At 35.0% G+C, this 22,611-nt stretch overlaps 1 protein-coding gene across 2 annotated transcripts in view; it reads left to right on the top strand.

Annotated features, from left to right (window-relative positions):
* Positions 1-22,611, top strand: part of SCAF8 (SR-related CTD associated factor 8) — an 83,007-nt gene that overhangs the window by 43,925 nt on the left and 16,471 nt on the right. For both annotated transcript variants that reach the window (XM_081045164.1, XM_081045165.1), the window contains 10 exons: positions 908-1,069; positions 3,237-3,390; positions 4,274-4,404; positions 7,294-7,470; positions 8,548-8,627; positions 10,326-10,443; positions 16,142-16,273; positions 16,548-16,660; positions 17,901-18,094; positions 21,676-21,776. In XM_081045164.1, coding sequence (XP_080901290.1) covers positions 908-1,069; positions 3,237-3,390; positions 4,274-4,404; positions 7,294-7,470; positions 8,548-8,627; positions 10,326-10,443; positions 16,142-16,273; positions 16,548-16,660; positions 17,901-18,094; positions 21,676-21,776 — 1,362 coding nt within the window. The remainder of the gene's footprint in view (positions 1-907; positions 1,070-3,236; positions 3,391-4,273; positions 4,405-7,293; positions 7,471-8,547; positions 8,628-10,325; positions 10,444-16,141; positions 16,274-16,547; positions 16,661-17,900; positions 18,095-21,675; positions 21,777-22,611) is intronic.

Below are 22,611 nucleotides of genomic sequence, written 5' to 3'. Positions count from 1 at the left end.
TACTTTGGGTGAAACACTTTCTAATTAGACCCAAAAGTTGAACCTGCTTTTTGCCGCAGTGATTCTACTTTAATCAGCATATGTTTGCGAAGCAGGTTTTCTTATTCTTTTGGATGTGGAGACAAACTAGGAGCGGTGAGCTTGTTAGAAACATGATTCTTCACCAGCTAGGCTGGCAGAGCTTGTGGCAGGAACGCAGGAGACATTGATGTTCCCCACTTTGAGTCATGGATGAGAAAGTTGAGAAACGTTTATCAGTGGGTAGCTAAAAAATGTTTTCATAGGCCGGATTCTGAGAATCTAAACTCTAACGTCTCATCTTTCTTACATTTGTGATATGGAGAAAAGTTTTGGAACTTTGGGCTCAGTGTATCTAGAATGTTACAATTTGTTTTTGTTCCAACATTATTACAGAAACCCTTTAATTATGTGTTTCAGATGAAGTGTAATACACCTTGGAAATGCTTTCTTTAGAGCTCTTGTTTCCTGAATTTGCTTCCATGTGGCTTTGCAAAATCATTAAACAGAATTTTTAATTATAACAGTTCCTTATTTGTCTTTTTTTGTCAGTTCAGGACAGTTATTCAGTCCTGTTTTAGAACTTAGGTGATTGGCAGTTGCAGTGAGTGTGTAGAGTAGCCAAAGTAGATTCTGTTTTTTTGGGGGGTGGGGTAGGTGGGGTGACGCAGGGCAGGGTTGCTGTTAATGCTGCATTTTGTGCCAAATTCCCTAAGTAGGCTCTTTAAAATGCCATTCCAGACAAAGATGGTGTGGAATAGTCAACGTCTGAATCCTTTTACCTCAACATGAAGAGTGTTTTTGTGTTTGTGTAGGATTTATGATGATTTTTGTCTCCCAGGAATTTTACCTTATTTCTTTGCCTTCCCACTTTTGTTTTTTTTATCAGTGTAAACCAGAATACAAGGTACCTGGACTTTATGTTATTGATTCCATTGTACGACAATCTCGACATCAGTTTGGTCAAGAAAAGGATGTGTTTGCACCCAGATTTAGTAATAACATCATTAGCACTTTCCAGAATTTATATCGTTGCCCTGGGGATGACAAGGTAGGCTGGTTTCAATAGATACATTACCCTTTTGGTCTTAAGACTCTTTAGATTATCTTAATTTATAATTTTATGTTATCCTTTACTCTTAGTTATTCCTGATTTGAATCTTTGCTTGTTACACTATCCGTGTTCCTTTTTGTTCTTAGAATCTTCTTAAGCAGTGTGGAAAGATGTTGATTTTGCTACTTTTTAATTTATTGAAGCAATTAATGTTAAAGTAACTTGCTGTCGTAAGCTTTTGGTATTATATTAACAGTTTATGTATTCACACCCGACCAATTCAGAATTTTAATTATTTGACCTCGTTTACTTATTTAGTGTCTGTAAAAAATGGATTTGCCAAGCAATTAATAGAAAATAACTAAATGCATATCAGAATTCTTTTATACTAGCGTTTTATTAGTGCTAAAAACCACATGTCTGCTAGATCTGAATGAATAAATATTCTTTACCACATAAAAAGGAGGCTTTAGACCCTGAGAGAGAATAAAAAGGGGTTGTTTATCTTCGTGTGTGCTCAAAATTATTAGAAGTTTACTTATTTTGGATGCTGATTTGGAAATTTAGTGTGCTCTTCTGACAGAGTTGATTGCAATACTCATTTATTAGGAAACAGTAAGAAAGATGAAAACTAATGGTTGCTTTAAGGAAGAACCACAAAACTTAAAAGCATAGCACACACATCTTTTACTTCATCTCGAGTACAGCAAGATTAGGTAGTTTTTATTTTTAATAATTAAAAATGTTATTATGGAGATAAATTATTGTATCATTCTTTGTAAACTATTCTTGGATATACTTCTCGAGACAGAAGGTGTTTATTTTTAAAATTACTTTGGTATTTTGATAATTCTGTGCAGGCAAAAGAATTTTAAGAGACCTGTCGTAACTGATTCTTAAAATAGATACCTTAGAATCCCACCTAAAATAACTCATTTAAAATTTTACGTATATATATTTTTTAAAGTAAGTTAAACACTTTGATTTAGAAATGTCACTAGTTTGTACTTGGATTTCTATCACTTACTATGAACAAATCAGTGTTAAGTTTGTAAACTTCATAATAATAGTGTTTCTCAGGGAGTTTAAGATACTAATAGAGTTTAAGATAATGGATTTTTTTTAACCACAGTAGGAAAGATTACATTGATACTGTAATATCAGTCATAAACTAGAAGCATTATTTGTTTGTATGTAGAATGATACATAGAATGATACCTTTCAGAGACTGGCTAATTTTGAAGTACAGGATGAGTGTCTTGGGAACTGGAAGATTTTTTTCTATAAAGCAAAAGACTAAGGTACTTTCTAAGTGCTCACGTCTTAGAAAGGAGAGTCAAATCAGAAGGTATGAAGCATTTCTTTGTGTAATTTTCTTATGCTTCATTTGAAGTACAAACATTTGCATGTTAATGTAGTTTGGATGTAGTTTGAAAATTCATCAGTATAATATTGTAAGGGATTTAAAGGTGAACCAGATCTTCATTCTTAAAATTGCTTATTTTACTCTTATAAACTATGTACATTTAACAGAAGTTAATACTTAATTTCAGCCTGTCATTTAAATTATTTTCCTAATGGAGCAAGTAATGTTACAGTAGTCCGTAACTAATACTTAGTGTTGTTTATATAACTTTTATATGCAGATAAGTTGTGAAAGTAAGTTTAGTTAACTACTTATGTGAGGGAATAACCTGCCCTGTCCTTAGTTTTAAAATGAAAACTTTAAAAACTCATATAAGATAAGGACTCTGTCTTGATGTTACTTATTTGTTTAAAAGATAAAGTTAACAGTTCACTGAAAATATAAATTGAGTGCTGTGATGACTCCTGACCTGCCTCAGCAGCCTTAACGCAGTTTCCCAGCCAATCGTGACCATAATCTCATCAGGCTTCATTCACATGGAAGCTGAAACCTAGTTGTCATTTCTGTCTTCTGCTAAATGTAGTTTTCATTTACGTTGTACATCTGTCAAAATGAACATTTTTTTTTTCACGTGAGTTAGTGTTAGCAATGCAAAATTATAGAAACATAATTTCAGGGATGGAAAGCACTGGAGAAGTATTTCAGTCTTTCCCACCCACTGCCCAACTAGTTGCTATTTGATTGTGCTAACATTTGGAAATCGAAAAAATAAAATGTCCTTTTTCTTTATTCCTCTAGAGTAAAATAGTGAGAGTATTAAACTTGTGGCAGAAGAATAATGTATTTAAGAGTGAGATTATTCAGCCTCTTTTGGATATGGCAGCAGGGATCCCTCCTCCAGTTGTCACTCCTGTCCTGGCCAGTGCTACTGCTGCTATGAGCAATACCCCAGGTACGTGGCTTTGATCGAGAGTTCTTTTCCGAATATTCTGCTCATACTTTTCAGGTGATTATTCATATGTAAAATAACAGTGTGGCTGCAGGAGAATTTGTCTAGCAGTAGTTAATTGAAAGGGAAAGTAATTTGAAGGAAAAATAAAATCAGAAATTATATTTGTATGTAATTCTTTTCTAAAAATTAGGGAGCCGAATTGTTTTAATCCCTAGAAACATAAATATAATGAACTTTGGGAAATGAATGTGTCGGGTAGGATTTTTTCTGATTTGGGCTGTCTGTAATCTTTAAAACTTGTATGCAAATCAATTTGATATTCACAGTATACCACAGAAACTTAGTATTTATAAGGAACCCTGAGAAACTTATTTAATGGAGTCACAAATACTTTAGTACTAATCTTAAAATTGTTTTTTGAGGTATTTAAATGAAATTTATAATTTTTTATCATGATCCAAGAATTACATTTGTTAACATTTTGGTATATATTTATTTTATGGTTTGTGTGTGTGCGCACGCATGTGTGCACAAATTCTTGAAGAAAAATAGTTTTATATTGCACATACAGTTTTACAGTTTTTCATTGAAGATTGTATTTTGAATATTTCGTTATATAATTGAATTTACTTCTGTAGTAAGATTTTAAATGACTGCTAAGTATTGTAGGCTCCTTTAAAGTAGTAGCTTGGTTACTGAAGACAAGAGTAGATAATCTTTTTGGTACTTTATATTAACCTACCTAATTCTGTAATGATTTTTCAATATAAAGACAATAAAAATATTTATATTTGTATATATTTTATGAAAGTGACAGCAATCTTTCTACCTTTTCAAGCCTTATTTGTTATATATTTATTGGGTGTGATGTCTGTTTTAAAAGGAACTCCTGTGACACCTGTTACTCCAGCTACGGTGGTCCAAGGTTTACCTGATCCGTGGGTTTCCCAGATAGCAAATACTGACACGCTCACAGCTGTAGCTCAGATCCTGCAAAGTCCTCAAGGCCAGCAGGTGAGCAGCATTTTGGTTATGCTGACAATGATTTGGAACTTACTGTATTTTCCTAATGATTATTTCATAATATACCGCCTAAAGAATATGTGTTTTTATTTTGTTAAAAATAGTATCACACTATATATAGTATTGTGTAACTTGATTTTTTCATTTAGTAATGGATCCTGAACACTTTTATGTTGTTATAGAATGTCTTAGAAAAAGTTAATTTTTCACCAAAATATTAATTTAATGCACATAGTTTCTGCCAAACATTATTAGGTACTATTGTTGCTCTAGTAATGAGTCGGGGAGGTCTTCTATTAGGAGAAGATGCCTCCCTATGTTACAAGAGACAGACAATAAAAAAGTATAAAACATTTAGATAATGATACGTGACTTAAAACAGTAGATCTTTAGAGTGACTAACTATGTTTGAGAGATGGGGTCATAATTAGAGAGGGTAGCCATGAGAATGTGTCTCTGAGGAAGTGGCATTTGAATTGAGACTTGAGATGGCAGGATGTGAGGATAGCCCATCATTAGCATCTTTTTTTTTTTTTAACCTATCCTTTAAAGACCAAATTAATTGTGATCTGTAAGTAAAACTTCCTGAACTTACCCACATATTCACAGGGTTTCAACTAGGGTTTCCAGGTATTAATTCCCGCCTATTCTCAGGAACTTTTTTCAGTTTTCTGTTCCCGAATCCCGAGAAAAGTTGATCGGGAAATAGGGAAAATCGGCTCCTTGAACCCAGGTGGTTGGTAGTATCGCCTGTCACTTTGTGGAAACGATCCATCATGGAGAACAGAAAACAGTTTATATTTCGGGATTCGGGAACGGGAAAGCAAAAAAAATTCTGAGAACGGGCAGGAATTCCCACCTAGAAACCCTAGTTTCAACTACCTGTAAGGTTTTGTTTAAATGTCACCCCAATGAGGCCTTCAAAGAGTGATTTAAAACTGCAAACTCTGCCTTGCATCTCTTTATGCTCCTTTTCTCTATCACCTGCCTTAGTTCCTTCCTTAGCACTTAACTACCTTCTGTTCCGTTATATAATTTACTTATTTTATTTATTCTCTGTCTCTTCCCATTCGAAGGTATGCTATACAACGGCAAGGATTTTTGTCAGTTTTGTTCATTGTTGTACCTCCAGTTTCTATGTTATAGCAGGTGTTCAATACATTTTTTGTAAAATGAATGACTAATGCATACAGGAATAACAATATTGGGTATACAAAAGATATTTTAGAGTTGTTGTCTGGAGAATAAGGTGGTCTGTGCATATAAGTTATTAGTTACAAAGTTGAAAAGGCAGACTTAAGGCTGGGACATGGGTTTCAAAACACATAAATGGTTTTGAGAAATAAAGGCTTGATATGCTAAGCAGTGGGGAATTACCAGAGATTTTTATGTTGATGCCCATCACATGAATCGAACAGTACTTGAATGGATGGGAGAGGAGAAAGGTCTGGAGATAGAAGTATCTTTGTTTTGTTAACAGTGATACTGGAAGGGAAGTAATGGAGATATAAGAAATAGTGTTATAAACTCTAAAAAGGACAGTGTCAAAAAAAGTGGGACCATTCTAGATTTTAAAAATGTAAAAACCAGTTCAATTATAGTCAAACTATTCAAATATAGTAAAAAATATAGTTTCTACATTTTTGGGACAGTTGGTAAAGTGAATTGATAATACATAAAACTAATTTTATTTTGTGATAATGATATTTTGAAAACAATTCCTAAAACAAATATTCTCATTTTAAAAAATGCCCATTAAAATAAATACTTTTGGCAGGAGAAGGGATTTTCCAGAAGAAATAGTACACAGAGAGTGAAGAAAACATAGTGATTGATAGAATATGAAGTCATAGTAGAGAGAAAAGGATGCTGCAGTGGTTTCAACCTGGAGACTGAAAGAGGAACCATGCTCCTGGGCAAAATGGGGCTGTCAGAAGGGGCTGTTATAATGCGTAAAGGAGAGACACGGCATTGCCTTCCTTCTTCCTTCTTTTCCTCCTCTTTTCCTTTCCTTCCCCCCCTCCCTCCATCTTGTCTGTTCTGTAGCTTCCTCACTGCAGGAACTAAATGGTCATACATTTTTATATTATTTTTATTTTCTTTGCTATTACATTAGTAGTCTAGTAAATGTTTAGCTGATGGTTAAATGACTTGTTACAAAAAGTACAAATGTCTTGTTTAGCAATAGCTTTGCTATTTTTATTTTTCTATTCTAAACTGATCATTTTCAGATTTAATTTGGGTTTAGGTAGTGATTAAAAAAATATTAATTCTCGGACGTACTCAGGATTTATGCTTAACCATGAAATATCTTCAGAATCTTACTATCGTTTCTGTTTTTTAAGAGGGTGGGTGAATGGGGGAACAGGAGTTGCTTTAAACTCCTATTGACACTGTTCACCTTTAATTTCTTTAGTTTCAGACTCTGCTCCAAAGGACAGTTTTCTTTGCTTTTCCTGCTTTCAGGAAACGTGTTTTCAGATAGCAAATCTGAAAAATAGCAGAAGCAGTTGTGTTCAGTGCTTGTCCTTTTACAGAGATTAAGTTAATTCTTTGAAGAAGGGATGAAAAGTTTAGTGAAAAAAATGAGTCTGCTTGTGATGAATTCTTTATCTGGTTATCATTGTATGACCACTTTATTTTTTTAAAAAATTCTGTGACTTTCTAGAAGCCAGACAAACTTATTAAGGAATATACTATATATAGCACACAAGGTCTTTTCTTTAAAAAAAAATTAGCTGTTGTTTTGAGTTAGTTTATATTTTTTCCCAATCTCCAAAGCCTAGAATGAATTTTATTGACTAAAAGTTTTAGATAGGTGTTCTTGTAGATAAAACCCAGCACCTGTTTGTATTCATTTTCCTTTTTTTCCCCTTCCAGTTTCAGCAGTTAATACAGACTTTGCAGATACAACAGCAGAAGCCTCAGCCTTCCATCCTGCAAGCCCTGGATGCTGGTCTTGTTGTTCAGTTGCAGGCGCTGACGGCTCAGCTGACCGCTGCGGCTGCCGCAGCCAGCACCCTCAATCCCTTAGAGCAGGGAGTGTCCTTTAACAAGGTAGACGTTAAGACATCAGATATGTCCTATATCAATTAGTGAATTCTGTGTACTGCACATGGATTCTAATTCTGTAAATTACGTTTTATTGTAGAACTACTTTAATATCCACTGTACTGTAGTACAGCATCCTAAGTTTTACAAAAGGTCCAAACTTCTGAAAGAAATTAAGTGATTTTTAATTCCACTTGAAACATTTAGAATATTTGCTTTTGACTAAAGATATTTACAGGTCGGTAAAATTGTATATTCACCATTGGGGCAAATGATTGTTTTCTGAATTTTTAAATTTCTTTTGTGGATGTCACAAATATATTAATTACGGTTCTATGTTCTATAATTTTAACCTGCTAACATTGAAATTGTTCAGTGTGTTACGTTCAAAAAACAACTCTACCAGTTGTCACTGTTCTACAGTATTTTGATAAATTGAGACCTAACTATAAAGTATAATGTTTTTAAAAGTGAATATCTTTCTTGTGTAGTTTCATTGTATGGTACCCTCAGTATTCTTGTCAATTACGGGAATATTAAAATACCTTGTACATGTTCTCCATATTTTTATTTCTGCTACTGTTATTTTCATAGGAAAATACAGTATTTATTTATTAGATTTTTTTTAATCCAGCAGCTTCCAAGTATAACTTTGACTAAATAGCCAGACCACATAAAGAGCCTTTAAATTGACCATTTAGGAAACAGTGGAACATTCTCAGAAAACTATACTAGTCCTAGCTGTTTTTTAATCAACCTTTATTGCCATTGGCAAGTCACTTAATTATTTTAATTCTCATATTCTCTTTTGTAAAGTTAGAGTATTGGTATTAATCCTGTGTGTGTCATGATTTGTTTTGTTACATAAGGCAATGTATGTGAAAATAAAGAAAAGTAAAGATCCACTCAAGTAAAATGCTTTATTTCATATAGTATAACATAAAATTGTATGAAACATTTTCATATTAAGTGATAGAGATAAATTAGTGGATGGCATGATCTTTAAAATAGCATTTGTAACATATTTGTGAGAAGCAGTTTTTAATTTGTCTATTTCTCTTTTTTTTTTTCTTCCCCACTTAGAAGTTGATGGATAGGTTTGATTTTGGGGAAGATTCTGAGCATAGTGAAGAACCCAAAAAGGAAATTCCAACTTCTCAACTGTAAGAATTGCTATGTTTTTCCTTATAACCATAATTTTTTCTGTTATTTTTATAAACATTGGATGGGATGTTGCCATCTGAACTACTACATATACTTTGAATAAGTTAGGTTATTATTTCAGGCTGTTTTGCTCTAACATAGAAAGATGATAGGGTTGCTGTCTTGTTGCCTCGCTATATTATTTTGACTCTCAGATCTTTGCAAATAGTTGGGCTATGTCAAAAGTATAGGAAAGTTGATAAATGTTGATAAATCTAGTTGTGATGTTTTCTCTATGTTAGGCTTTAAATTATTTAACTCACTTGTAAGAATATTTGAAATAATAGTAAAGAAGCTTGCTTCTGTTGCCAATGGTCACTTCTAGGAAGTATATAAATAGGGACTTTGGTTTTTAAAGAATTAGATTGTGTGGTTTTATTTAGATCAGTTATTTATTTTTTTTCCAAAAAATTGTTCAGAGCCCTAGGTTTTGTGAAAGGACCAGTAGGGGGTAGATTGTTGGAGAGGGGAAGTGTAGTATGTGGAAGCTGGGAGAAGGGAAGAGGGATGATGAGTGGGGAAAGTCTCTGAGACTCTTGCTTCAAACAGAAGTTAATAGTTTTATATATTGGGATAATATGTTTAAAAATTATTTATATAATGTATAAATATACAAATAAATCCTTTTGATAAAGAGATTCTACTTGAAAAAATTAAAAACTAATATTTTAATTTTGAATTATAAAGTTAGAAGAAGCATCTGAGATCATGTAGATCAGTGTCCTGAACAATATAAGAATCTTCTATAACAGTCCTAATGGTATTTATCCAAGGTGTTAATTAATGCCTTCCATTATGAGAAGCTGAGTAATTGTTACTGTTGTATGTTATTTTGTTACTGAATCTTGTTTGATTTGCTCTCTACACACTCATCTGTTTTGCTTTCTGAAGCAAGGAAACAAATATGCTCCATTATCTTTTGAGACATAGCCCTTCAGTTTTTGAAGATAGGTATCATTCTTCCCCTTAGGTTTATTTGCTCCAGATGACGTACTCTTTTTTTCAACTATTTCAAGACTTCTCACCATCCTGATTGTCCCTTTTGGGATGCCCTCTTTTTTGTTCATGTCTTACCTTTGTGGCACCCAGAATTCCAGGTGTATTCCAGGTGTGAATTTCCCAGAGTATAGTTAAATTATTTCCTCTTCTCTAAACATTGTTTCTGTTAACATACCTAATAATGTGAATGCTTTTCAATGGAAGCAGATTAATTTTATGAGTTTATGGTCAATTATAATTGTACATTTCATATGTTATTATTGATAGAACATTTCTCCCACGATCTCATAGTTAGAGAAGTCAAAGTGACAATGTTTAAATACTTTTTAACTGTTTTTATAAGTGTTTTACTGAGCTTTTCTTGAAGTGTTCTAATGTAAAAAGTACTAATTTATTTGTATTTATAGTATGAGATCGTATCAGATCTTCATCAGATATTTCTAACACGTCCTATTGAAACACTATTGGAGAATATATTTCTGTTTTAACATATTAATGTTCTGAGGTATTCCGTTTTCTTTGTTAATATTTCAACAGTAAACATTGTAGTAGAGTATGCTTCATTTATTTGGCATTTGGGGAGGTTTGGATACTCAGTTTTATTTTCATATTATCTTTACTGGATTTTAAAATAGATTTCCACTTGTTTTTCCTTTTAGTTCTCATGTTTCGGAATCTGTGAACAATTCCATTTTTCATCAGATAGCAGAACAACTACAGCAGCAAAACCTTGAACATCTCAGACAGCAACTCCTGGAACAGCAACAGCCTCAAAAGGTTTAGAACTCCATCTTACGGTCTTTAGAGTTACTGCTGTCTCTATGCTAGGAATCGGTGTGTCACAAGTGTGGTAGTTTTTCTTCCGCTATTTCTTACTAGGATGATCAGTATTTCCAGGACCTTTACACTTTTCCTATAATCAAAATGTGCTCTAGCAACTTAGGAATCAATTGAGAACATTGTAGAATTTAATCTCAGTATGCTGGAAGTGTAGAACAGAAGACAGGTGGCATTTCACTATTACAACTTGAAACGTCATGTGCTCTCCTCTCCACTCAGTTCCCTGTCAAGCAAGCTCATGGTGGTGACTGCTATTTTTGATGGTGATGATGACAAAATAGATTGCTGCCTTTACTTAGGCTATTACCACGGGGCAGGAACTTTTAGGCATGCTTACATTTAATCCTTATGAGATAGGCCTTTTGAATCCCATTTTACACCAGAGGAAATTGAAGTTCAGTGAAATGAAATATCTAATGCAAAAGTATACAGCTGATGTATATCGGTAGTCTAGACGTATATTGTTAGCTAAGAAATTTTTAATCTCTTCTAAAGTATAACATCCCAGGGAGTTGTAAGAATTTTATTAATTTTAGGGCTGAGCAAATGTGAAGAAAAATCTCACCTTAGAATTGATCAAATATGTCAACTTGCAAAGACAGGACTAAATCCATTATAAATCCTGTTTTTGCCCTATATGAGAAGTACTTATAGATGTAAACTGCTTAGCATATACATGTTTGGAAATATCCCCACTCACACTTCTTACTAATACTCAATACTCTTTGGCGCAAATGAATGTAACACAATATCACAAACATTTTAAAATAGGGATTGCTAGACAAATGATATACACAGAGATGAACAGAAAAGCAAGACCTCATGTAACCGCTTCCTTATGGAGCGACGTCCCTGGGAACACAAGGTAGAATTCTAGATTCTGTAACAGGTACAAGTGACAGATCGGGAATGTAGAAGAAGGAAGCGTTACTTTAGTTCGAAAGGGTAGCCCAGTAGACGCTACTGGGCTCTGAAGTTGTCCTTTTAATGCAAATAGTAAATGTGAAATTAGTATTAATGATACTTACTAGGTTGGAACTTGTACCTAGAAATTATGGAATGGAATTCCATACCTTATTTTGAAGAAATAATTCTGATAGCAGTGATTGGAGTAGGTGCAGTATTTTATGTTAGGCAAATATGTTTCTGCCTGAGAATTCAGGAACTTGAAGATGGAGCCCAATGAAGAACATGTGGATGTTGTTTAAAGAACAGTGTAAGTTGTAATTCAAGGAAAAGAAACAAGTTGTCAGTGATACAATAAAAAATCTCAGAGCTGTTCAGAGGCGAGAGGTAGTGATGACAGAACGTATCCAAACAGCAGATTTGTTCATGTATAAATGAGATACTTTTGAATTGCTTTAGTTCCAGTTTCATTTCACAAGGGTTAGTAGAGGCAATAAAATCAAGGTAGTTCTGTTGACCAGCTTGTAATTAACACCAAGTTATTGAAGTGAAAAATGAAAGTTAATAGAGACTTGAGACAATAGTGATTTTGTCCTAAGAATCTCAATCCCCTTCCCCCCAAATAAAAACACCTCTTGGCGTCGTTAATTGCTCTATACATTATCTCCAAAATTTTAGAAGATAACTCATTAAGACCCGGTTGGAAGGAGTAGATGTTCTTTAAAGCTTTGTTGTTCAAAAATGAGTGATGAAGAAAAGGGAGTGGTGAAGAAAAACAACTTTTCTTGTGCATAAGGTGGATAGTGTTTAAAATAAATTCAGAATTGGAGAATATATCAACAGAGTAACAGTTAAATTTAATAAATTGTGTAGTTGGCTCTACAAATCCAATTGCCTTAGAGTATTTAAGATAGGATGAAATACACAGAAAAATTAAGCATTTTTATTTACCAGTACGTTCAGTATGGCTGCCTAGAAGTTGTTACAGAATAGAATTGCTAGTGCCTCTCTAAACATTGCAGCCCTAACCACATCTGCATACTTGCTGAGGTCTAGTATCCCTGACAATAGGAAGATAATCGTGTCATAAGGGGAATGATTTCTGTTGTCTTGAGGAAGTTGGAGTTCTTGGTGATAATTATTTTATCAGGAGATTCAAAAGACGTCAGGTGAGCTGTAGCTCAAAAGGAAGTGCTGCTGATGAAAATGGTGAGACTAATAAAAAGGGCTTTAAAAAGAATGTTAGGGATTAAAAGATTATAGAAGATTCAGCCAGTTAGTGAAGAGCTGTCAGTGGCCTGTTAGAAATATGTAACCTGTTTTGCTTCAGTAATTTTTTTATATAGGAGAATATAATGGAAAGAGTAGAATTGAACATGATAAAACCTAAAATGGGAGATACATTAAGAGCCTTGAGTTGTATTAAATGAGTTGATGTCTCTAGGCTCAAATAAATTGCATTTCAGGGTACTAAGGTGGTAGGTTTATTACAATCATAAATCAAGAAAATGCTATAGGCATAGGACAGCATGTGTGGATTTTAGTAAGGCCTTTGACTAAGTTTGTCCTGAATTAGAACCACAGAGAAAAACACAGGCAGGGGGATTTATAAATGATCAAAATGTGACACTTAATGAGTCTTAATGCAACCTTGAAAGACATCTCTGCTAGCTGCTATTATCCTTGTCTTCTGTTTTTATTGATGCTTTGCATGAGGACATAGTTGAAGAAACGAGACGTATACTAGAATGTATTCTAAGGACATATACCAGTATATAAGGGGGGAAAAATCATGGTCACTGGGTCCAGTGGAGCCTTTTAAAAAATATTTTCATGTCATCTTACAAATAATTTACAGAAATCAGACTAAAGGGATAGGGGGAAAAAACTTTCAAGAATTTTAATATAATTGAAATGTAGCAAACCTTTCTATTTCAATTTAATTCAAATGTCACACCTTCTTAGCAAAACAAAAAGTCCAGATTCTTGTCGCAAAAATACAAGATGGAGTCCTTGTTGAATGACAGATTGGATGAAAATACCCTATTTTTGTCCCTAAGAGATACATTTTTCTCTCATCAGTTGAGTTTGAGAAATACACCTTAGGATATGTTCATCTGAAAACTCAGTCTAATATTTCACGTAAATGTTCAATTTCACCATCATCACTGAAGTCTAGAATGAGGCTATTTATTTGCATTCATCTGCTTTGTCTAATAATTGTGAAATGTGTTCCTCTGTTTTATGCCATTATGGACAGAAAATGAGAAATCTAAATATATAACCATGTTCCACGGAAAGCTAAAAGCAGACTACAAAGATGGTGGCTCCAAGCTTATTTATACCTTCTTGAAATATAATGCAATATTTTTGGTAGTGTAGTTAAAACTGAATGATGATTTATTTCACTATTGAAACACACTTCTCAACAATTTTAATGCTTTTTATTTTTCTTATTGAGTCTTTTGTGACAATTGGGTATAATTGATGAGCAACAATGGAATAATTCTTAGGATGATGAAATAGCAGAACATTTCAATATACTGTGTTTCCCCGAAAATAACACCGGATCTTGTATGAATTTTTGCTCCAAAAGACGCACTAGGGAGTATTTTCAGGCGATGTCTTATTTTTTCATGTACAGCAATCTACATTTATCCAAACACAGTTATGTCATCTCCTTCTGGAACATCGTCTTAATGTACTAAATGTGTCCCTATGGCTGACGATCCTAATTGGGCTTATTTTCGGGGTAGGTCTTATTTTCGAGGAAACACAGTATAGGAAAATAAGCCCTATACCTAAGATTCCATGACTTATCTTAGGTATAAATTTTAGTGGACTTTTTAAAGTTCAGAAATTTTCTCTGTGTTCTTCGTAGGACTTCTAAGAAAGAATAAAAGTTGTGAGTTCCCATGAGATCTCAGTTTTTTTAAGTAGGTAGAGCTGCTCAAAAAAGAAATTCAAAAACTAAAATTGGTTGCAGTGGATCTTGGGAGTTACTTCCAGTGGTTAACTGGTAGATAGAAAACTGAGGGTGAAAAATGGAGGGGGATGGAGTAGAAATGAGGCTTAAGGTGAGTGGTGGGGTAAGAAATAAATGATGTAAAGAATATATAAGTACTGAATTAGACCCAAATAGTAAGGCTCAGGATGCATTGAAAATTTTCTTGTGTTAAAAGTTTTGTTATTGTACCATTTTAAAGGCATAAGTCAAGGACTATGCTTAATACACCTTTGATTTGTTTTGGAAGAAAGAGTACTCTTATTTACTACTGTTTGGGTCAATACTGTGGTATAGAACAGGTATTTAAATAATAGATGTCTTTTCTAATTCTGACTTTAGCTATGATTTATTTCTAATCTTTGAAAATGTTACTTGTCCTCAGGGAACCTTTTCCTTCATAAATTAAGAGACTTGGAATGGTTCTTTAATGTTCTTTTTGGTTCTTCATTTTTATGCTTTCTTTCAGTTTAAATGTCATCTTAGACAAAGAGTCATTAAAAAAAAGTTTTATTGAAATTTAATCGACATACAACATTTTGTGAATTGAAGGTGTACAAGGTGTTGGTTTGATACATTTACATGGCACAGTATTATACCACCATAGTGTTAGCGAACACCTCTGTCGTGTCACATAATTATCATTTCTTTTTTGTGCTGGCAACAGTTAAGATCTAGTCTCTTGGGAACTTTGAAGTTAATAAACAGTATGGTTGTCTATAATCACTATGCTAGTATTCCTTTTACACATAGGAAGACTGAAATTCAGAGTTCAAGGACCTTGTTCACAGTCAGCGTTTGTAGGGAGGGAACAGTAGTTTTCAGTTGCTCTTTACTGTAAATATTACAGTAGTTCCTATCTTGTGTACCACCAGGAACATTTTTATTAATCTTCGTCATCTTCAACACCTGCGAGATATGTTTTAGGAGAATTTATGTAAGGAGACATTTTTCCCCCATAATGTCTCTTCTCATTTTTACTGTTACCATAGTATATGAAATTGCTAATCGGTGTCATACTGATGAGCGTCATGTAAGCAGTGTCACTGTGTCAAGTTGCTGTAATTCTAGTCTCAGGGGAAAAACCAGTTTACATTTTAAATGTTCCTATAATTAGGCTTCATTGCCTAACTTTCGTTAGACTTTCTGAAATGTTCTACACATCTCAGGGTACATTCTAATGTTATTTTGTGAATTCCTCAAGGTGGAGGTTGGGGAAGGCCCAAGTTGAGAATTGTTTTCCTAGATCAGTGATTTTGGTATTGGCATCTGGGCTTCATATTGCTTCTTTACATGCAATATGTGACTTAGTTCTTTGAAATACTTTATGGGACTTTTCATTTATAGCGTTTTATAAAAATGCTAATTGCCAATTAAATTCTAGATTCATTTAGTGCCATTATATGTCATTCATCGTATAATCCCTTTATTCTTGAAGGTTTATATTTTCCACACTTAAAAGTTTATTTGAATACCTACTTGATCTTTCCATTCTATTGTAATCTTTCAGTCTTCTCCCCCTTTTATGATGTTCCATGCTTTTAAGTAAACTTGGATTTATACAAAAGTATAATTTTAGATTGACTATAAAAGATTAAACGGGATTTCTTTTTGTATTGGGCTCCTTTTTAAAATATTAATTGTAATGTTTGTATGTTTACATTTTCATTTGTAATAATATTCATTATTTCCCAATGTTTGTGTATTTGTATTCATCCTCAATAGGCAACCCCTCAGGATAGTCAAGAAGGAACATTTGGATCAGAGCATTCCGCGACACCATCACAAGGGAGCAGTCAACAGCATTTTCTTGAACCTGAAACAAATTTGGATGATTCCATAGATATTCAGCAACAGGTAGAAAGTAAATGCTTTTCTGGGTCAGATATTTATAAATTAGTTAGGAAAAAATACTGTAAAGTATGGTAATTTTTATTTTATGTTAAATATTTTACGTGAATTAATGGTAATGTCCTGAATGCTTTTCTCCCCACACTTAAGCTCCGCACTCTAACGTTTTACTATTAGGCATTAATGCTACTGTGGTGAATATTTTGTACGTCAGAATTGTCAACATGTACTGAGTCTCAACCAGGCATTTTGTCTGTTTGCTCTTCTTTTGACTTTTGAGGACATGGATATAGATGAAGGGCAGGATGGAGTGGAAGAGGAGATCTTTGAACAAGAAGCAAAGAAAGTGGCTGTTCGCTCAAGATCAAGAACACATTCACGATCCCGTTCAAGGTTCTACAATAATATTTAAGAATAGTTGTGTGTAAACTTTTAAAATGGTGGCCTTTATTTCTTTGCATCAAGATTTAAGGAAACTTTTTTTCTTTTAATGACATATTCTCTCAGAAAGAAGTAATTCAGAATTTGAAAATCAGAAAATACTTTCTTCCGTTTTTAATTGGCTATATCTTTGACCATTTATTTGAATATTATACATGGATCACAGCCATATCATGAGACTTAGATTTTGGATTATATCTCATCTTAGTGAATAATATTTTGATGACACCTCAGGCTGTTAGGATGGATAATAATGCATCTCAACAACAGTTAAATCAGGCTGTAGAGGAACAGTGTTAGAAATTCTATTGTATTTTTCTCTTAAAAGTAAAAATAATTAATCTTTAACATTTTTTCATACCCAGTTTTCTACACATGAATACCCTGAAAATCTGAACAGTAACTGCTAGAGGAGGGGATGGTAGCTTTGATCATTTGTTTAGTAATTTATTGTTAGTTTCAAGAAGTTGTTCGTATTTACCTCTGGTGAAGGCGAGCCTGTCAGTTCAACTTTCTCTAACTCTATCCCATGTGAACAGTATCTTGCTACAGCAGTTACAATGTTAGTGCTGAAAACTTCTTTGTTGTAGCCTAGCATAGCAGCTTCTTTATTTGTCTTGCAACACCTACATAAGCATTTTGGAGAGAGTTCACTTGCTATGATTGACAGGCAAAAAAGAAACAGTGTTTCAGTATCACTTTATAATGTGAAGTTCAGCAAAATTTTAGAAGTTGAAAACTTGTAAGCAGAATTATATAGTGGCCTAGTGCTCTGTTGGAATCATTCTCTGTTTCCTAACTTTAAGAAGGTAACATGTTTATCACCTAAAGGATCTTTTTATTTTTCTTTGGTATTTCATCCCTGTTCTTGACTCTTGTTTGAAAAATGAGTTGGGAGACACTAAGAGAAAGTGCGGGCCTTACTAGGATCTCGTTCTCCTGTTCTTCTTTGTGTTTGTAAATACTAACCCAGACTTAGTAAGAATTATTGAAAACAAATATCTACGCCCAGTATGGACCTAAGCAGTACATAGATTTTAGAAAATGCATGTGTGATGTTTGATTATACTTAAATCTTTTTTAAGAAGTAGCTAAATATAAGACAACCTTTTTTTCCTGTTTTTTCTTTTTCTCATCTAGTGATAGAAGAGTAACATTGATTATTAGAAATAAAATAAGGTTTTGTTTTTAGATCACCAAGAAAACGAAGGTCTAGGTCACGATCTGGTTCTCGAAAGCGTAAACACAGAAAGCGCTCACGATCACGCTCAAGGGAAAGAAAAAGGAAATCATCACGTTCATACTCAAGTGAGAGAAGAGCTAGAGAAAGGGAGAAAGAACGACAGAAGAAGGGCCTGCCTCCAATTAGATCGAAAACATTAAGTGGTAAGTGACACACTTGTATAAAACTGTAGGTTCTCTAAATCTTATTTTAAGACTGAGAATTTGAAAAGTGGTTTGGTAAATGAGTAATGCTATCCTGGGTTTTGTAAAGTGATAGGGGAGAAAAGCAAAGATCAATTTCTCCTCCAATACTAAGGTTATTTAGAGTTGTATTTTTTTTAATGCAAGTTACGAAACATAAGCTTTGACTAATGATACCTAACGTGGGCCAAGGCTAGTGTCAGTGTCTTCTGTGCATAGTGTCCTAACCAGTTACAACCACCAGGTCAGTAGGAGTAATTAGTGTAGGAAGCACGTGGGTTTCATTGCGGAGGATAAACTGACCGGGTCAGGACTGAAGGAGACATTCCTGTTGTACAGACTTTCCCTCTCTTATGTGTTAATCTGTAATGTATGATTAGAACAGTTGGGCAGTAGTGGCAGTTTGTTTTGGGAGAGGGCTAGGGGAGTGTTCACTTTGTTAGAATGTGAGATATAGGAAAATAAATTGCAGTGAGTGCCAAATTCTCCCTAAAGGATTCTTAGTGAGTGATGACTTCCGCCGTGAGCCAACAGACTGCAGATGGGCAGTGTACATAAAATGGAGCAAACTGTCATTTTTTGCCAAGACCGAACACTGATCAGGTTATTTGATTTCCAAACATCTATAAGTAAATATTTTCTGCCATGGAAATAGATAAATAATTAGTATAACTTACGGCACTGCTAAAGCATCTTGGAAATCCAGGCTTAAAATAGAAGGCAGTAGCCATCTGCTTACTTAAGTTCTAGCACTTTGAACAAACCTTGGCTTCCTGCCAGAATCGTACGTGATTATGAGAGCCAGTTAATCTAATGGTGCTGCTGTTCTAAACTCTGAAAGTTTCTGTGTCTCACCTAGCAAGGTCTGACCTTAAATCTCTACTGTGCCTCTTCCCGTGATTACCAGGAAGACAGTCAGAATTACCTATTTTAGGACAGGGCTTTTCCACAGTCTCTTTCATTTGGCTCGTCACCTAATTTGTCATGTTGTTGCTGCCACCATTTACATAGGTATTCACCATGGAATTCATTTCCTATCGCTATTTTATCTTCATGGGTAAAGCATAATAAACAAATTCAGAAAGTACTTAAGAAAGTACAGTGAAAGTATGTCTCTGATTTTTTTTTTTTACCTAAAAACTTACGTTACACAAAAGTAATGTCAATTTTATGTGGTCCCAACATATTTTAAACACATACAGTAATGTCTCCTTATCATTGGTCCTTAGAACACAAGAATTTTCTCAAATAATTCAGGGGATATGAAACATCAGCAAACAGCAGCATTCTAGGAATCATGTGCCCTTCTCATGGGATGGGGAGACTCATTATTGCTTTCTGGGGTCGGCGGGGAATGGAGTTATCCATGGGAATAATTAGATAACATTGAAAGAGTAGGGAAAATGTGGAACAGTTTTCGGGGAGATAAAGGCAGCTGGGATATGTAGGACAGAGGAAGAAAAGGAGGGAACTGTTCAGTGAGAGAGGTTCAGAAATTTGCTACGGTTTGGTGGAAGGTTAATGGACTTGCAGAGATGTCCACATCCAGATCACTGGAGCTTGTAGAGATGTTGCATTGCATGCATCTTCAGGTGGGGAGATTAACTTGGATTATTCAGAAGAACACAGTGTAATCCAAGAGTCTTTATAAAGGGAAACAAGGTCAGAGAAAAGGTGATGTGAAGATGGGAGGAGAAAAAAGTTGGTAGATCTGCACTGTTGGCTTTGAAGATGGAGGTGATGAGCCAAGGAGTGCAGGCTGCCTGTAGGACCGAGCAAATGCAAGGAAACATTCTGCTCTCCCCTAGAGCCTGCAGATGGATGCAGTTTGGGGACCCAGTTAGGACACCCAGCACTGTGGGAATACGTTTTGTGTTTGTGGTATTTTGTTGTTACAGCAGCAAAAGAAAACTAACACGTTGTCCCTTGAAACTTTGGTTGAATTTAAGGTATATGTTCTTAGGGCATGACTCCATGACACAAAGAAGAAATAGCAGGGAAGAACAGTGACCAGGGTCCTGCTGGAGAACAATTCCTCAGGCCCACGCAGATAGGGAGATGCTGGAGCTGGGGCTAGCCAGAGTAGAGACCAGGTTGCAAACCTGTGTTCAGTGGAGACCTGGCAATAGTCACATCTGAATGTGGGTCTAAATTAGCTCTCGGCCTGCCCTATTAGAGATAAAAGCTAATCAAAAAGCTGGAAACTTGTTCTTTAAAAATGACACTGACATAAATCCAAATGCAGTTGACCCTTGAATAATGTGGGGGTTAGGAGAGCCGACCCCCGTGCAGTCATTTATCTGCATGTAACTTTTGACTCCCCCAAACTGACCGTGTTTCCCCGAAAATAAGACCTAGCCAGACAATCAGCTCTAACGCATCTTTTGGAGCAAAAATTAATATAAGACCGGGTCTTATGTAAGATCTGGTCTTAAAGTAGAATAAGATTAGGTCTTGTATTAATTTTTGCTCCAAAAGACGCATTAGAGCTCTTAGTGTCCGGTTAGGTCTTATTTTCGGGGAAACCTGGTAATTACAGTATCTGTGGGGATTGGTGCTATGACATCCGCAGATGCCAATATCCGCGAACGCTCAAGTCCCTTACATAAAATGGCATAGAACTGCATCCAGCTGGCCCTCTGTTTCCCCAGATCTCAGTGGGGGATTGAAAATGCTGTTTTCCATGTGTGATTGGTTGGATCCGCGATGTGAAACCTGGGGATGAAGAGGGCTGACTGTATTTATTGAACAAAAACCCGCTTATAAGTGGACCTGTGCAGTTCAAGCCTATGTTGTGCAAGAGACAACTGTGTATTTAAAACTCTGCAAATACATTAGCTGTAAATATTTTTAAAGTTAATGTCTTCAGGAAAAGGAGATGTTCATGGAGGCACGAGAACAGTACAGCTGAAAGGAGACAAGATGTTTCATGTGTAGCATTTGTTTATTATATATACATATATATTATATATAAAGGGAAGTGGCTTCCAAGTCTTTTATAATAACCAGTGAAGGAGTTCCAGTTTAGCCTTTTCCTCTTTGTATCTTCCTGCGAATTATTATTTCCTTAAGGATAAGGTACGGTTTTCAGATTTAACTCGTGATTAGGGCGAAATATCTACTTAATCTTTTCAGTACAGAAAAATACTTAAAAGGTATGCAGATAGGATTGCAGGGAACAGTGGTTTGGAAACTTTGTTGCACATTAGAATTACCTATGGAACTTTAGAACTCCCATCTTCCACTCTGTCATACCCTGAACCATTCATCATCTGTCACAGTGGGACCCAGATACCCACAGGTGATTCAAGTGTGCCTCCAAGCTTGAGAACAGGTGACACGCAGGAGGTTGACTTGGCATAGATGTGAATGGATACCTGGGATTTTAGTTGATTTTTAAATATAATAGATACAAATGTCAACTAACAGGTATTTTGTTATCTTAAATTTTAGTCTCTTGTCATTAGTTCTTTTTTCTCAGCTATGTGAAAGAAATAACTTGTCTATGTGATTTAGGTCCATTCTCTCTTATGTCTTGCCAGTATGCAGTACTACTCTCTGGGTTGGGCAGGTGGACAAGAAGGCCACACAGCAGGATTTAACCAACCTGTTTGAAGAGTTTGGACAAATTGAATCCATTAATGTAAGTATCAGTTGTTAAACAGTAGTTTGAGGTGGAGAAAGGAATAGGAGGTTTTCACTCACACAGAGTCACTTCAGTTCCTTATTGGCCCAGTAGCATCTGCCTTTATAATGCACAGCTGCACAAGGATCCTTTGACTTTCGTTGGTGTTTATTCTATTGCTGTTTATCGTCTTGCTTGATTAATGTTTTAAATGGAATTCTAACAAAAATTTATAGGGGTTTTACAGCAGTGTAGCACTTGATTTCTAAAAACATTGAATGAGTTAGCAGGAACCCTATGTGTGATATAATTTAATTCCTCTTTTTATAGAAAATGAAGAAACTGAGTCCCACAGAATTGTAATCACCTGCACATGAGCTCATACCCTGTTTCCCTGAAAATAAGACCTGGCCAGACCATCAGCTCTGATGCATCTTTTGGAGCAAAAATTAATATAAGACCCGGTCTTATTTTACTATAAGAGCGGGTCTTATCTAACATAATATAATATAAAACCGAGTCTTATATTAATTTTTGCTCCAAAGGACGCATTATAGCTGATGGTCTGGCTAGGTCTTATTTTCGGGGGGAAATGGTAGGTAGTGTGTGGACACAAGTGGAGTTGGGGTCCCAGCCTCTGCCCACCTCCTCTCCCTCTCTTCCTGTTTCCCCCTCAAGCCTTAGGCAAGAAAACCAGTGTGGCCAGGCCATCTCCACTAACCTGAGTTAAGTCTTTCACTCCTCAGCTTGAGTCCTTTAGTGGTTTGCCCGATTCTGTCTCCTTCTTTGAGTATTTTCTTCCTGAAGGACTGTCATTTTCCCCTTGGGCTAAAACTAATGAAATGTTTTATTT

Source organism: Rhinolophus hipposideros (assembly GCF_964194185.1).
Source record: "Rhinolophus hipposideros genome assembly, chromosome: 3".
In the NCBI taxonomy this organism is placed as follows: Eukaryota; Metazoa; Chordata; class Mammalia; order Chiroptera; family Rhinolophidae; genus Rhinolophus; species Rhinolophus hipposideros.
Note: the sequence above shows the minus strand (reverse complement) of the source record. Positions and strands in the feature narration are given on the sequence as shown.